General features: G+C 37.8%; 3 protein-coding genes and 1 long non-coding RNA gene across 6 annotated transcripts; all 4 read right to left on the minus strand.

Moving 5' to 3' along the window:
• Positions 1-843: 843 nt before the first annotated feature.
• LOC112844092 (uncharacterized) lies at positions 844-3,574 on the minus strand. Its single transcript, XR_003216687.1, has 4 exons — positions 3,194-3,574; positions 1,550-2,690; positions 1,326-1,432; positions 844-1,224 (listed from the first exon to the last, which is right to left on the minus strand). It is a non-coding gene; the product is annotated as an uncharacterized LOC112844092 (long non-coding RNA).
• Positions 3,575-4,202: 628 nt separating this feature from the next.
• On the minus strand, positions 4,203-5,879 carry LOC100689849 (claudin-10-like). Its single transcript, XM_005452862.4, has 5 exons — positions 5,525-5,879; positions 5,272-5,433; positions 5,104-5,185; positions 4,867-4,974; positions 4,203-4,749 (listed from the first exon to the last, which is right to left on the minus strand). The coding sequence occupies exons 1-5, from the start codon at positions 5,754-5,756 to the stop codon at positions 4,557-4,559; spliced, it is 777 nt and encodes a 258-aa protein (XP_005452919.1). The 5' UTR covers positions 5,757-5,879; the 3' UTR covers positions 4,203-4,556.
• A 427-nt stretch (positions 5,880-6,306) lies between these two features.
• On the minus strand, positions 6,307-9,819 carry cldn10l2 (claudin 10-like 2). The gene is made up of 5 exons (XM_003447356.4): positions 9,459-9,819; positions 7,828-7,989; positions 7,654-7,741; positions 7,410-7,517; positions 6,307-7,319 (listed from the first exon to the last, which is right to left on the minus strand). The coding sequence occupies exons 1-5, from the start codon at positions 9,688-9,690 to the stop codon at positions 7,124-7,126; spliced, it is 786 nt and encodes a 261-aa protein (XP_003447404.1). The 5' UTR covers positions 9,691-9,819; the 3' UTR covers positions 6,307-7,123.
• Positions 9,820-10,173: 354 nt separating this feature from the next.
• Positions 10,174-15,436, minus strand: LOC100694337 (claudin-10). 3 transcript variants are annotated; one of them, XM_003447287.5, is made up of 5 exons: positions 15,062-15,432; positions 11,363-11,524; positions 11,206-11,287; positions 11,013-11,117; positions 10,174-10,904 (listed from the first exon to the last, which is right to left on the minus strand). In XM_003447287.5, exons 1-5 carry the CDS (start codon positions 15,411-15,413, stop codon positions 10,748-10,750), a joined length of 858 nt encoding a protein of 285 aa, XP_003447335.2. In that variant the 5' UTR covers positions 15,414-15,432; the 3' UTR covers positions 10,174-10,747. The 3 variants fall into 3 exon arrangements, with proteins under 3 accessions (XP_003447335.2, XP_003447334.1, XP_005452918.1); XM_003447286.4 differs by lacking the exon at positions 15,062-15,432 and adding an exon at positions 12,249-12,897; XM_005452861.4 differs by having other exon boundaries at positions 10,795-10,904; positions 11,017-11,117; positions 15,062-15,436.
• Positions 15,437-15,816: the final 380 nt, after the last annotated feature.

Consider the following 15,816-nt stretch of genomic DNA (forward strand, 5'->3'; position numbering starts at 1 on the left):
TTCAGTTTACCGCTTCTTATATCAGTTGCACGGAGGTAGCTGTCTACGTAATCTGGGCGCTACAGCTTTAAGCAGCTAAGTGCTCCAGCGGAGGGCAAACATTTTCTGGCAGAATCACTTTTTGGCACAACACCTGGAGCTAGGGGGGCAAAACAATCGCATGTGTGCTGCTGTTAGACTGAGGAAGAATAAAGTAGTCGTGGTAAGCCAATCACATGACCACTTCAAGATTACAAAGCAACAAGGTGATATATACCAGTTTTTAAATTGTGTTGATAGGCCTCGTAAAACCAGAGTCATGATAAACAATATACGCGGCGTTTTTTCCTCAATAGTTTCGTCACGTTTACTGTCTAAGGACAGCAGCGCTAGCAAGCACTCTCTGCTTATGACCAAAAAAAATAAAAAAACAAAACAAAAACAGCCCGTTCCTGTTGGTGGAAAAATGATATGGCAACATTACATCTGGTTGTTTAGGAAGATGGGGAAGTTTTAGGCGTGACGGCGAGAGAGAGAGAGAGAAAGACAGCAGAAAAAGAGAGAGAGCGAGTTTTGAGATGTGAGAGATTTGTGACGTTTAGCGTGTTTGGAGTTTGCAGTTAATGTGTTGTCTTGTGTAGTTAGTGTGTAGTGTTGCAGATAGTTTTGTGTTGTGTGTCAGAACAATATTCATAAAATATGGGACCCTTATATGGCGTATGCCGGTTTGGATATTTCTGCTATTTTCTCATGGGCCTTGGTACAATACAAGCATGTCACTGCTATTTTACATATGAGTATTGATAATTGTATCTCACAATCAAAGTGTCTGGATTTTCTATTTATTTATTTGTATCCTTGAGCTGGGTTGTTTGTTTTGTTTTGTTTTGTTTAATGGTGGTGTTATTGTAAAGTTTAAAACTTGATAAATACATGGAAGAAAATAACATTTCAAACTGATCTTTACTGCTTTGCTAAATAGACAACACAGATGTTACTTAAATTAAAAGAAGCTAGAGGCCCTCCCAAACCAAGATGGACATGCTTTTGTGATATGAGCTAGTAGCTGTAGTGGTGTTTAGTGGTGTTGGTGATTGCTGAGACGCTACTGGCTCTGCTGCTGCTGCTGTTGCTGGACTTGGTGGTCCTTGAATTTGTATCTATCACTAGGGAGCCCAGGACACTTGGTTCTTTCGTGTTGGTATCACGGAATCACGGAGCTGGTTTTCAGGGTATTTCTTTGGGCTGTCAGGTTACAAATCAAGAAATTTACATTTACTATTATTGGCAGTAGATTGATGTGGGCAAATTTCTGAAAAAGAAAAGGTGCAGAACAATAGTTTCACCTTGAGCAGCACCTTCTCTTCCTGCAAAGATACTGTAAATAAGGCCCCCAGAAACAAGTAAGGTAGAGCCTCCCCAGCCAATGACGACACCTACTCCTATTTCAAACCTGCCAGTAAATACAAGAATATTTCAAGTGCAATTCTCCCTCATAGGAAAAAACAATGATCTAAATGTTGAGTCATCAAGAACACAGACTTATCATATATATATATATGCTACATACTTCTGTTCCATTTAGTTTGGATCTTCAAATTCAACTCTTATTTTGTTTCCATAGTAGGAGAAAGCAATCACAGAACACATCCCTGAAACAATACTCACACATTTATTTAAATATTAAACAGTGCAGTATATCACAATGTGACTCAGTTCACCCAAATTTTTGTCTTGCCTCCTATAAGGTAGTTCATCCCTCCGGCAAAGGTTACTCTTGCATTAGCAAGCTCGGACCCTTCGATCTTAGTGCACTTCATTCCAACTAAGACCAAAATTGATTTGAAGAAAGACAGGATAATACAGATGATGATAAGAGCCCGGCAGATGTGACAGAGTACTAATAAATCTAAGCTCCTAAACAGTGTCCCAGAACTGTCTGCGCTTAACCCCCTCATTAGCTACTGAATTCAGGCAGAAAAACACACCCAAACACAGGCAAACACGAGAGGACACACTTGGTTATATCAAAACATGTTTAACCTTTTACTGTCTGCCATGTGTTTTGTAAAGATCACCTTGGTCATTGTGTTTGTTGTTGGTGCCCAGGCTTCTGACGGAATGGCAGGAGAGGGCTCATTACATACTTAGATGGTAAATGATTATTATGATACAAAACTGTGATTTTAATTGATTGATGATATTCAACTGGGAAATGAAAAATACTTTATTTTATTATGTATATGTATAAGTTAACTTTTTATTATGATATATATTTCAGGGTCGCAGGGGGGCTGGAGCCTATCTCAGCTGCCTCGCGACACTGAATTAGATAAGCGGAAGAAAATGTATGTATGTATATATCTTACAGTAACAGTATTTGGTTGTCTGAGATTAATGTGAATAAGAAATCAGACCTCTTTGCACGATATCCAAAGAGTCATCAGTGTCAATACCCTACACAGTACTATGCTGTGAGAATAGGTTCCAGGATGCCAGACCTTCATGCCACTCTCACAGAGTCTGACAGTTTGGTCAGGAACATGGATAAGTAGCTCACTGGAGGTCACATTGTAGAGCTCTGGCAATGTTCCTCCTGTTTCTCCTCAAACGAAAGAGCAAATGTCGCTCCTGCAGCTGGGTTGACACCTGTTTCCCTGTTGAGCCTTCTACCAATCTCTGGGTATATCGTCCACATGCTCGAGACTTTGCTGGCAAACACAACAAATATTGTAGTGCCATTTATTGATGTGCAGTCATCAAGAAGCTAGACATTTGTGCAAGCTACAGTCAGCAGAAGCTGAGAAAAATCAGTCAGGAGGGATAAGTAGAGAGTGGCAGTCATTGTTGCAAAGATTGTAATTTGTAAGTTTTTCTCAAAATTGTAAAGATTTTTTTGAATAGCAGTTATGAGTTCATAAAATCAAACTGGACATCAGTATCCCCGCGGAACACACAATATCTTCTATTAGGATGCTGTGAGCTACTTTATATATGTGTTGTTGCTTGGTTAATAATTCTTGAACTAATGTTGCATAACTTTCTGGTCTGTTTGGCAAGAGAGTGACAGGCGAAAGTGAAACAGCCAGACAGCACAGAAGATAAGATCATATACAGGCACATAAAGAACAGATGTCAGAGGTCAGAGGTCAGAGGATTCCTCGACACAGATGCAAGATCAAAAATAGAGTGGTCCGGTGTTTAGCACTCTCACCTCATAGCAGAAAAAGCTTCTGGTTTCAATCCTGGCTGGGACCTTTCTGTGTGGTGTTTGCATATTTGACCAGCTCCAGTACCTGATGTGCGTTTTCTCCAGATACTCCAGCTTCCTCCCACAGTCTAAAGACATGAATGTCAGGCTAATTGGTGATTCAAACCTGGCTGTGAATGTGAGGTAGATAAAATGCTTGGAGTGTAGAGAATAAAGTTTTTCACTCACTATGTGTTTATATGCTACTTTGCATTTAATGATTAATTATTATTGATCTCTGGCTCTCTTCCATGGTGTGTTTTTTGTTCTGTCTCCTGCCCCTCACCCCTACTAAATGGCGACAGATGGCTGCCCCTACCTGAGCCTGGTTCTGCTGGAGGTTTCTTCCTGTTAAAAGGGAGTTTTTCCTTTCCACTGTTGCCAAGAACTTGCTCATTGGGGGTTATCTGATTGTTGGTAATATATCTATATTATTGTAGGATCTTTACCTGAAAATATAAAGCACCTTAAGGCAACTGTTGTTATAATTTGGGGCTACATAAATAAAACTGAATTGAAAGTGCTGTATGAATGTATGGTTAAAGTGTGAACTTTAATTAAAGTCACTTTGAGTTTGTCAGTAACATTAGAAAGTGCCACATAAATGCAAGTATAATACATAACGCTGTTGGTGCTTCCGCTTTGCATGCGCAAGCACAAATGCTAATGCGACTGTTAATATAACAATCAAAAAATTCAAATCCATTTATTCTTAGCTAACTGAGATTACCTGAACTGAGATTAAAACAGAGATTTAGAGTTTAGGCCAAGGGGTCATAAGATTGTAAAGTCACCTGAGCTGCCATTTCATAAAGATAATTTCTATATAAACTGCTTCAAAAAATGTACAGACTGTTTGATTAAAAAAAGTAACCAGAATGGAAAAAATGGTGCGTTCGATACTCAAATTCCCTGGGGAGGTACCCCTCAAAACCCCAGTTTAATGTGTTCTCCTCAATAAACAAATGTGCACTTTACATTTCTGTTATGCTTTATTGATTTTAAATGATGCACCTTGATGCAGATGCAGAGAAAACACAATTTTGTTTCATGATAGTGGAAAAATGAATGTAGTAAATATGTCATGTCATGTCACAGTTGAAAACTTAAACAGCTCTCAGAAGTAGCTTGAAGCTGTGTTGCCATCAATAGAAAAAAATTCCATTGTTTCAGGATGCCCGTATTATTACTAGTAACACTTTTGGTTTCATAATCACAAGAATGTTGTGAAGACAAATACTTGATTTGACATTTAATGACTCTCAAAGTAAAAACACACATTCTTTGTGAAAGAAAAACATGAAGAAAATAATTCTGTGTAGGTTAGTCACACATATGAATAAGTGACCGATGTCTTGGTGACACTGTTGATCTCTGAGATGCTACTGGCTCTGCTGCTGCTGATCGTCCTTGGTTTTTTACTCCTACTAATCTCCGTGGGAGCCAAAGACACAACGCTTTTTTGTGTTGGAACAAATGTGTAGGCATCTTGGAACTGGTGCGTAGCGTACCTCTTTGAGCTGTCAAGGTACAATTCCGAAAATGAATTCATGACTCTTATTGTGTATTGCAGACTGAGGTTGGCTAATTATAAAAACAACAACAAACAAACAAATGACACAGAAGCGGTATTTTACCTTGAGTGACACCCTTCTCTTCCTGCAAAGATACTGTAAATAAGTCCTCCAACAATAAGTAAGGTAGAGCCTCCCCAGCCAATGAAGACACCTACTCCTATTTCAAACCTGCCAGTAAATACAAGAATATTTCAAGTGCAATTCTCCCTCATAGGAAAAACAATGATCTAAATGTTGAGTCATCAAGAACACAGACTTATCATATATATATATATGCTATATATATATGCTACATACTTCTGTTCCATGTAGTTTGGATCTTCAAATTCAGCTCTTATTTTGTTTCCATAGTAGGAGTAAGCAATCATAGAACACATCCCTGAAACAATACTCAGACATTTACTTAAATATTAAACAGTGCAGTATATCACAATGTGACTCAGTTCAACCAAATTTTTGTCTTGCCTCCTATAAGGTAGTTCATCCCTCCGGCAAAGGTTACTCTTGCATTAGCAAGCTCGGACCCTCCGATCTTAGTGCACTTCATTCCAACTAAGACCAAAATTGATCCGAAGAAAGACAGGATAATACAGATGATGATAAGAGCCCGGCACATGTGAATGTCCCCTGTCCACAAGCAGAAAAAAGCGGTTAAAGGCACTAAGTTCACTGGGTTTTAATCATTAATTTACGGTAATTCTGAGAGACGGTTGCTTACAGTTCAGTGCCAGCATGGAGGGAATTCCCTTGCAGTCAGATACTCCAGTTGAATCAGATATGCAGTCCTTCCACAGGTTGGAGTAGTAGCTTGATGTTGCCAGGACCACATTGCTGAGTTCAGACCAAGTCCAGATATCCGTTGGCATTGTGGAGCAGACCAGAATCCATCCACACACACATACTACAAAGCAGCCTATCTCCATGTACATCACCCCAGTCCTATAATCCATTATTGCTTTAGAGTTCAGCACCAAGACAGACTACTAACAAATCTAAGCTCCTTTACACAAACCACAGTGCATTTTTTCCAGAACTGTCTTCTTTGAACTCCCTTCTCACGTGCTGAATAGAGGAGGGCATGCAGTGGCACCGCCCCCCTGAAGAAGTCACTTAGATACGTGACAAAAAATTTCTCCATTTGAAACGCTACTTGAGAATGAACAGTATAAATAATAAATAAATAATAAGCCTTCTAGGAATTCATTACCTGAATTATTAGTGATGCACCAATGAATCCATACTATTTACATACTTAATATTTTAATGTTAATACACATCTACTAATGTATAAGCATATATTATTAACAAAACTTATCAGCAGTATAAAGTTCACTAAAATCATCTCCAGCTGCAAAATTCAAGTAATATACACATTAATTAATTAACAGCTATGATTAATAATGTAATTTATACATTCATTTTTTAATTATATTTTGAAGTCAAATAGCTTGCAGGATGATGCTGTTGTTTATATAATCAAATAAGGAGTCAAAATAGAAGTTTTCTCATTCAGAGAACATTTATTTAAGCCATTCAAAATAAAGTTTAAAATCTTGTACAGTGCCACTTTTCATCTGTTGACCTCTGTATAAATACACAGGTTTGCACATGACCATGAACACTGTGGCCATTGTTTTCCATGCAAGTTATAAGCCCTCTATCTTTCATCTGGTTTTTTTTAAAATTCTCCAAGTCCCCTTTATACACACTTAAACACAGACACACAACTACAAGAGAACACCATAACATGTTATGCCTCAGACTGCAACTGTTTGTGTTTTGGAAAAATCATTTTCGTCAGCGTGGCTGTTGTTGATACTCAGTCTCCTGACAAGAATAGTTTTAGTTTTGTGCCCCATTAAGTTCTCACTTTACACATAAAACAAGGAGAAGACATCATTTCTTTGGATGAAATGCATAATAATTGCACTAATATCTTTATAAAGGTGTGATTTTGCCAATAAAATATTGGACATCTTTATTGAAGGTTTAATCTGAGCATGTAGTGGTGATCAAAGTGATATTGATATGTTAATTGATATATACATCAGTTCATCATCATAGGTGTTTCAGTGAGATTCTTAATGACAGAAAATGATTTTGGTTAAATCACAGCAATTATAACATAAGTGTAAACACAAGACTGTGACAACTACTGGTACAAACACAAGACTAAGACTGCACATCTGTTTTATTCATGAGGTGAATATGACTGAGTATGAGCCAATCTAAAGGAAACAAAACATGACAAAAAATTACTTTCCTCCTATCTACAAGTTTAACTATTGCAGTGTCTGTTTGAGTTAAAACAGACCAACTAGACAAATGCATCTCTGTCTGAGGGTTTCGTTGGTGTTGCCTGAGAGAGCTTTGAAAGTTGGGCGCTTGATCGTCCTGAGCCCATATAGTTAGACCCATTCAGCTTGGAGGGTTTGTAGTATCCGGAATAAATGGTTCTTCCTCTGGATGGAGGCGCCATGTACGTGTGAGCATCATCGGCTTGTACTACTCTGCTGTAAAATTCAAAACATTGATGATGTTAATTATATGATGTAGTGGTAGTAGAGACAAGAAAAGGGATTAAAGTGGAATAATTTAGGTACCTTCCTCTGCGGATTACTTTATACACTGTCACAGCATAAAGAACAGCCCCGACTAGGATGAAAAAGCATCCTGCCAATCCTAGAAAAACTGGAGGTCCTAATTCATATCTGGAAGAAGTGAAAGGACAAGGAGAAAATCATGACATCATTTAAATAATATAAGTTACTGCAAAATTTATAGCAGATATGTCTATAATTTGAAAAGATTTTATGTAAAATGGTGTATGGAGTGGAAAAACAGTACCGCAAAACTCCTGATGCGACCCTTCGAGCAAAAGCTGTTCTGGCAATTCTGTTGATGTATAAGCAGTAGGCAGCAATGTCTGACATACCTGCGTGGAGAGGTTTCAGTGAACAGAGGAAAAAAATGATGGCAAAACATTTACAGAGAGAAGCACGGCGTACGTTCAAAGCTTACCACCAACAAAATGAAGCACCGCTCCTGCAAAGAGCACTTTGTCCTTGGTTTTGTCAGATCCGCCGATATAAGTGCACTCCATCCCAACAAAGCAGCACACTACAGCAAAGAATCCAATTGTTAACCCGCACATTAGCAATCCTCTCACTGCCTGGACGTAATCTGTTCAAATCAAAAAGAGTTCAGAAAGGAGAAAATGAGAAAAATAAAAAACAACAAGGGGTTGATATGAGAATCAAATCAGACCAGTATAAATAAAACAGCTATAAAAACAGCTATGCAGTGCAGAGATTGTGATCTACAACGGTTTCTGCCATGTTTTCTCAGATTTGTAAAGATTCAATCAGCAGATGCTTGGTGATGCTTGGATGACATAATGCTGCACCCAGTCTTTTTATTTCATTGAATCTGGGAGTCAATAAAAATATGAATAAATCCCTCTTTTGGATATGGTTGAAGAATATTGTACAAAAGATGATCTCTTTTAAGTAAGTATTCTTTAGCAGTCTTCATAAAGTCCAAAATATTTGAAGATTGAATTTATAGACGCAATAAGAATATTTTTAAACCCATCAGGGTACGTTATATATTTTGTTGAATCCATCCAACCATCCATTTTCTTCTGCCTATCTGATACATGGTCATGGGGAGACCATGACCTTCAATCAACTGACTTAAGGAATATGGAAACACCTTAATTTGGGTGTACGTAAAAGATTCAAAAGTTTTGGTTCTCAGTGTTAAAATATAGTGTTAAGTCTTAAGGTCTGTATTTTAGGCATTTATCCAGATGACTGTAATTTAGCTCATACAGAGAGGAAGATGGTTGACCTTTACTTACTCCAGGCCAAACGGTGTAGTGCAGTATGCTGGAAGAATGTTGGTGGCCCCTCTTTCAACCAATGGTTAAACAATGTAACATCAAGTTTAGTTCTTGAGAAACTGACCTGTGTATTTAGGAAAAGATCTTCAGAATTTTTTGACATTTGGAAGATGTTTCTGGAGCTATTAAAAAATGGGGAAGTTGAGAAGGTGGAGGGAGAGTAAGGTAATGGAAAATATGTAACTAAATTTGGGAATGTATACCGTAACCTGTGCTGTTTTTATTTTGTATTTTGTTCTTGGTTGTTGTTTTATTTGTTTGTTGGTCTTTTGTTTGTTTCAGTTTGGTTGCTTTTTTTGCGGGGGGGGGCTATTTCTTTTTTGAGCGTCTTGAGCCAAGTCATAAAGTGAGCTCACTGAGAAAGCTCTTATTTTTTATATATTCAAAGTTAGCATTAGCAAATAAAGGTTAAGTATATTAAAGCAAGTCTGAAGGGTATTTTATAGACGTTTCTATAAATTCCCAAATATCTGACCTTTTTTTCTCGAATGAGTTATAGTATCACTTTTAGGAACTGGTGCAAAGTCAACGCAACTTTTAATATGGATCCAGAACAACAGCATGCTCTACTTGTTAATCAATAGCATTGCAAAACTAGGCTATACTATTCAAAGTGACAGATTAACAGACAGAATTATAGTCAGGAGCGCAATTATTTGAAGAATGAGACTTTAAAAAAATTACTAATGACTGATCACCTGACTGTATAATCTATATAAAAATTATTGGTGAGGCAAATGCAACATACAAGCAACATTCCAGAGCACTGGGTAGTCTCTACAGTTGGTCACAGCCGCAGAATCTGTGTAACAGTCGCTCCACAGGTTGGACCAGTACCAGGCCACTTTGATGATGAACGAGCCGCCTTGCCCTCCGAGTTTGGTAATCCTCCAATAGTCCATTGCCATGGTGCAGAGCACAAACAACCATCCCAGCGATGAAATCAAGAAGCCAGATATTTGGATCAGACGTTTTCTCATTGTGGAAATCAAGAAGCCTGCTAATGCAGGTTTAATGGATTGTGCTGACCGTAGAAGAAGAAAATCTATTGACGTCTACTCTGGCTCACTAACTGTTCTACTGCTCTAGATTCAAGTAAAATGTGGCCCGGGTGTCTATTTAACTACGTCATAAGTGTCTTATGTTGATGAGGGCTCTGTACCACTTCATGCTGTGTTTACTGTAAACTTTTTGGATGAATACCTTCTCCTTTAGATATTTCATGCGACTGTATTGATTATTGCTGTAGCAATATTTAGATGTACTTAAAAGACCTCATCATGTTAGCACCTTGCTCATTTCTTTAGCATATTAGCACATAATTTGAATAGGAAAGGGAAGATGACAGTAAGAGAAAACAACAGAATAGCCCATAATAATACTCTGTTGACCTGAGGTAATCACTTAAAAAAAACCAAAAAACAAAAAACAAACAAACACAAAAAAACCCCACAGACACAGAATTTGCTGCAACTTAGTTGTATTTACTTTAACATGTTTTAACTAAACAGAGCTATGTGCTAAGGAACAAAGAATGCTCATAATTCACTAAACATTTCACCATGTTTTTTTACCCTCTACAAGTTTGCACATTACAAAAGTTGTTTATGGTTATGTCATATTCAACAAGATAAAATGGGTGTCTGTCATCATTTTAATTGCTGTCATTACAGATTAATGACAGACACGCAGAAGCTACATACAGCTAAAGACAACAAAACCAATTTTGTACATAAACAGAACGTGCTCATCGCCATAAAAAAAAGCTCCAAAAATAGAAAATGATGCAAGCATTTGATTCGAAATCCCCGTTCTGGGCCAAATGTTTTTGATTTATTGATTCCCCCAACTCCAGAGAGTAAACTGTATCATAAAAAGATCCACCTTCAAAAAACATGTAAGGATTTGACACTGATTTCCTGGTGACATATGAATCAATATCAGTACATTCAGCTGTTATAAAGTGTGCTATAATTAACAATTAATATATCTTCTAGTACCCACCCGTGGCTTTAACCAAAAGTGTATTCACATTTGTCACACATAAACATTCTTATCAAAGTGCTGGATCCTGGAGGAGGTGCTGTTGTCTGGAGTTAGCCTCTGATTTACAGACTTCGCCTGCCCTTTTGGGTAGGAGGAGATACGAGAATGTGAGGCAGCGCCTCTGTAGATATAGTTTACCTCTCTTTTGCTGTGAAGGAAAAGACATAGCTTCATTTTTACATGCCAAAAACCAATATAATTCAACAAACAGTGGCCTGTAAAATGTGCTAATGCGTAAGTCTTAGCTCACACTAACCTACTGGTAAAAGAACCTGCAATGGAGAAGCATAACATGGTGCCCCCGAGAATACAGAGGACAGATCCACCCCAGCCAATAAAGAGAGCAGCTCCAAGTTCATACCTAGACACAAACAGTAATACTTAATGGTAATGTTTATTAATAAGTCAAGTAACATTAAAAGACTCTGTAAGGAAAACATGCTCCTTACTTTTGCGAGATAAACATTGGATCAAAAAATTCTGATGTTATCCGGTGCGCATAGATGGAGCAGGATGAGAGTGAGCACAGGCCTGAGTAAAAAGGGAAATGTTAATTATCTTAAACTGCCGAATGTGCTCTTGCTCAAATGGTTCATCTATACTTACCACTAAGAATGAAATGCACACCGGCAAAACAGGCAATCCTCGCTTTGTTTTTGTCAGATCCTCCAATTTTTGTGCACTTCATTCCCACGAGGGCAAATATAGAGCCGAAAAAGCCCAGAATGACGGCGGAAATCATGAGTGCCCTGCAAGCTATGATGTAACCTACAGGCATAAAACAAAAATCTTACTACTTAAATGCAACCACAAGAGTCTTTTTGCACTATGCTTCTTTTTTGTGGTCTGGACCACAAGGTCAATGAGCTACTGACCTTGTGGCCAACTTAACACATAAAGTAAGAAAAACAATTTGTCATGAGTAACCTTAAGTGGTTTCTGCTACTTTGTGTTAGTGTGTCTGCTTGTTTGGGTGAAAAAAATGGCATTGAAATGTAATTTCGAGGCAAACATTACCTTGGAAGCTAACCACTGAAACTAGTCAGCCGTGAACAAAACTACCTGAGGTTCCCAGTAAATCTTCTTTATTGTTTTCAAGTCCCGAGAACTAAGGCTAAACATTGACATATTAGACGGTAATTGAGTTGGAGACTGGCATTAGAGTTTCTATTATTCCAATGAGGCAATAAGTTTCAACCTGAATTTTCAAAAAATGATTTAAAGATAAACAGAGCAGAGGTTTAACCACATTAAGAACCAAGGAAAATGAGAAAGTATCAATAAAAACACAGAAAACTAGGTTAAAAGAGCATTTGAAAAGTCTTAAGATGTTATCATATACTATGGTATTAATTAACCATACAAGCATATACATACACACTAACAATAGATAAATAAACAGAAGTTGAGACCAATGGTTTAAAATAATCCAGCATACTAGTAAAATCCAAGATAAATGATAGGTGTATAATAAGAACAGAAAAGAGCTGACCATCCAGTGCCAGCATCGAGATAAATTCTTTGCAGTTGGATACTCCCGTTGAATCAGTCACACAGGTCTTCCAAAGATTCGACCAGAAGGAAGCTGTGGTAATGACTGATCCATCATCTGAAGACACCTTCCAGTAGTCAGTCGGCAAGGTAGAAGACTCCAGTATCCAACCAGCAGTAGAGAAAAAAAAGGCAACAATCTCCTGAAACATGCTACTCATAATGCTGAGAAGAACCCTTCACTTTACTGTAGCTGGCAATGGACGAAATGGACGAATGCTTCCCTGAGACTTGTTGAAAATGTATCTAGGCTCTCGGCACAAGTAGGTTCAATGGATAGGCAGTGATTACAGTTAATGTGTTGTGGACTGTTATATTGGGAAGGGAGGAGTTTGGCCTTAAACTTCAACAGGTGGCCAGTGGTCCTTTATAGTGTTTTCCACCCACAGTACACGTCACTGTGACTCGCAGTCCTGCTGTTGGTGACTGAGAGACCTGAAAAGTTGAACTGTGATGATCTCACAAAAGGGGTTTAAAATTAAGCTTAGCACACATACTCTAGCACAGTTTCTGGGTAGCTGCATGTATGTGTGTAATTTATGTGGACTGCAGTGGACAGTCCACATATGGACATATGGTTCTGCTGGAGGTTTCTTCCTGTTAAAAGGTAGTTTTTCCTTCCTTTAAGATTAGGCTTAAAATGTTCCTTTTTGCTAAAGCATATAGTTAGGGCTGGACCAGGTGACCCCGAATCCTTAGTTTTGCTGCAATAGGTGTAGGCTGCTGGGGAATGGGAGTATTTCTTCTTCAGTCACTTTTCTCACTCACTATGTGTTAATAGACCTCTCTGCACTGAATCATACTTGTTATTAATCTCTGGCTCTCTTCCACAGCATGTCTTTTGTCCTGTCTTCCTTCTCTCACCCCAACCAGTCGCGACAAATGGCCGCCCCTCCCTGAGCCTGGTTCTGACGGAGGTTTCTTCCTGTCAAAAGGGAGTTTTTCCTTCCCACTGTCGTATAATAGCGGGTCGTATGATTGTTGGGTTTTTCCCTGTATGTATTATTGTAGGGTCTACCTTACAATATAAAGCGCCTTGAGGCGACTGTTGTTGTGACCTGGCACTGTATAAATAAAACTGAATTGAACTGAATAAATACAAACACACATTTTAAGACATACCTTCTATTTGTCACCTTGCACTGGCAAGTCGTGATTAATGCGCAACAGAGTTACCACAACTTCCTCATGCACTTAAAACAGCCGGATTTAGATAACTTATTAACAACATGCCATTCACTCTAATGTCTTAGCTCAGAGAAATGTCCCTTGAGTCAACAGAAATGTGTTTATAGGAGATAAATAAAAGGACGATTAAGGTGTCTTTGACAAAGGCCAACATGGGGATTTCGCATAACAGCAAATGAATTCAGCATGTGAATCACAGCTCCACCTGGTGGCTGTATACTGAAGTATCTCCCACCATCAGATGGAGCTCTTAAGCACCTTGTCAACCACTAGATTTCAAATATTTAGCATTGCAAAAAAGGAAAAATGACTCTGCTGGAATTTGAATGATAGCCTTTCTTAAATTATTGGTGTACTGTTACATTTTGTGTCATATAAATTTTAAAAAAAGAGCTGATTCTGCCAAAAATCAGGAAAACTACAACTAAAAAAAGAAGAGATCAAAGTCCTTTAAAGTCACTATACACACTCTCCAAATTGTGAGCAAAACCAACAGTTAAAGGGAAATGTGAATATCAGGTCAAGATCACAGACACCACAAACAATTTCAGATAAAATTTGCTGAGATGAAGGGAAAGAGATCACCACGTAACTATAAAGGAGGATTTACAGAATTTACATAAAGGCTTACTTGAGAATCTATTTAATATAGTTAACAACACAACTCACAGATATTCATGACATTCTTAAAGTAGGTGCCTTACACATGCGAAATTAAAAATTTAACTCTTTGGTAAAAATCCAGAGGTTTTTTTTCCACACCCAACCTTTCCAGGATTTTTTTTTTTGGTGCAATTTTGTAGAATATGGAAAAACAAATATGAAATAACACAGACTGATAATATGCGGCAAACAAACCAACCAAAAAGCATTAAACATGATTAATTGTGGTATGTTTTAGATGGCCAAAACTTAAATGCATTTTCTTTGCATTTTTTTTTTGTTTCTTCCCATTGTGAGATCTGAGGGTAAGTAAAGCATATTCGTTAGTTTATTTTATTTTAGTATTTTATACTTATTTTAGACCTATAATGCCATTTTCTGTCTTTCTGGCCTGTTAGTGCAGACATGTCTTGGGTTATTTCCCGTGTACCTGGAATCCAGAAACACTTAGTTTGACATTTACAACAAAGAAGATTACACATTTGCAAATTTGCCACAATCTGTCTCTGAAATGCAAATTGTTAAATGAATTCATTGTTTGATTGCTTAGTATTAAGGATCCATTTTAATCGAAATCAATCAACTGTACTTGTGGCTAAAAAAAATGTTAGTAACAGAAATAATAAAAGAAAAAAAATTCCAATAAAAAATACATTTCAAATTAATTTTTAATTTGACCTTTGAAAGACGGCTGTGCCGATAGATTTGCCGATAGACAAAAAGTGACACTTTTGTTTCACTTAGTCACCACACATCAAGAATATTTAATGAAGCAATTCCACAGTATGTACCTTACCATAAATTTGTAGCGCAAAAGATGGATTATCAACATAATGCATGTGTTATTTAACCATAAACGTAGATGTTCTGGCTGCTTGGGAAATAAAAGATTTCTGAACTTACCTTCTAGCTGTAAGATAGTATGATGTGGTCTGCAGTGCAGAGATCCAATGGCATTTCCAGCACAGTTGTTCCACAGACCCTGGAGCACCCACGTTGCTGTGATGACCGAGGAAGCCCGGCTGGTGGCCCTCCATTCATTGGACACTGTGGCACCGATAGTGGCTCCTAACCCAGCTACACCACTGAGAAACGCCAAAATCTGCAAGCCTGACATTTGTTGGGTTAAGCTATGTAAGTAGTCTTTTAGCAGACTCGAGAAAGAAGAAATAAAAATCCCCTCAGGTGAACAAATTACAGCGTGGACATGTGTTTCACTGAGATGATTAACAGACAAGACATCTTGCCTGCACATCCAGAGCTGAGGGGTGGACTGAAAGTGAAATAGTAAAGGAATCCTGAGCGGGCAGTTAAGCATTACAGTTTGAAAGTGACTCTGGGGAAGGCTCATTTTGTTTGTCCAAGTTTTCAACTAAAAATTCATGTATCACATTAACATAAAAAATAATAAAAGAGTAATCAGTAATCCTAAAAAAATGAGAGTCAAAGTGACAAAGTCCAGTTACTGGTTCATCTATTTGTGCACACATATATTTAGCAACTGAATGTGTAATGATTTGCAAGCTCATATTAACATGTATGTTGTTTGTCATGTCTCCTAGTTTCACTCAAGAGAAGTCAGACTTATCTAAAACTGAAAAAGAGAAAAAAAACTGATTTGTGTTAATTCCTGTAGTCAATCGATACTAAATCAACTT

This window comes from Oreochromis niloticus, linkage group LG16 (assembly GCF_001858045.2).
Source record: "Oreochromis niloticus isolate F11D_XX linkage group LG16, O_niloticus_UMD_NMBU, whole genome shotgun sequence".
Lineage (NCBI taxonomy): Eukaryota > Metazoa > Chordata > Actinopteri > Cichliformes > Cichlidae > Oreochromis > Oreochromis niloticus.

Bases quoted from the DNA above. Each gene is read 5' to 3' on its own strand.
- LOC100689849 (XM_005452862.4), bottom strand. From the start codon at position 5,756: ATGGATTATAGGACTGGGGTGATGTACATGGAGATAGGCTGCTTTGTA. The intron at 5,434-5,524 runs GTAAGCAACCGT...GCTTGTGGACAG, and splicing joins CTCCATGCTGGCACTGAACT to GGGACATTCACATGTGCCGG. The intron at 5,186-5,271 runs GCAAGACAAAAA...GTATTGTTTCAG, and splicing joins GATGAACTACCTTATAGGAG to GGATGTGTTCTATGATTGCT.
- cldn10l2 (XM_003447356.4), bottom strand. From the start codon at position 9,690: ATGAGAAAACGTCTGATCCAAATATCTGGCTTCTTGATTTCATCGCTG. The intron at 7,742-7,827 runs GTAAGCTTTGAA...CTCTCCACGCAG, and splicing joins GGTGCTTCATTTTGTTGGTG to GTATGTCAGACATTGCTGCC. The intron at 7,518-7,653 runs GTACTGTTTTTC...CACTTCTTCCAG, and splicing joins GTCGCATCAGGAGTTTTGCG to ATATGAATTAGGACCTCCAG.
- LOC100694337 (XM_003447287.5), bottom strand. From the start codon at position 15,413: ATGTGCAGGCAAGATGTCTTGTCTGTTAATCATCTCAGTGAAACACAT. The intron at 11,525-15,061 runs GTAAGTTCAGAA...TTATGCCTGTAG, and splicing joins TACTATCTTACAGCTAGAAG to GTTACATCATAGCTTGCAGG. The intron at 11,288-11,362 runs GTAAGTATAGAT...CTTTTTACTCAG, and splicing joins TGTGCATTTCATTCTTAGTG to GCCTGTGCTCACTCTCATCC.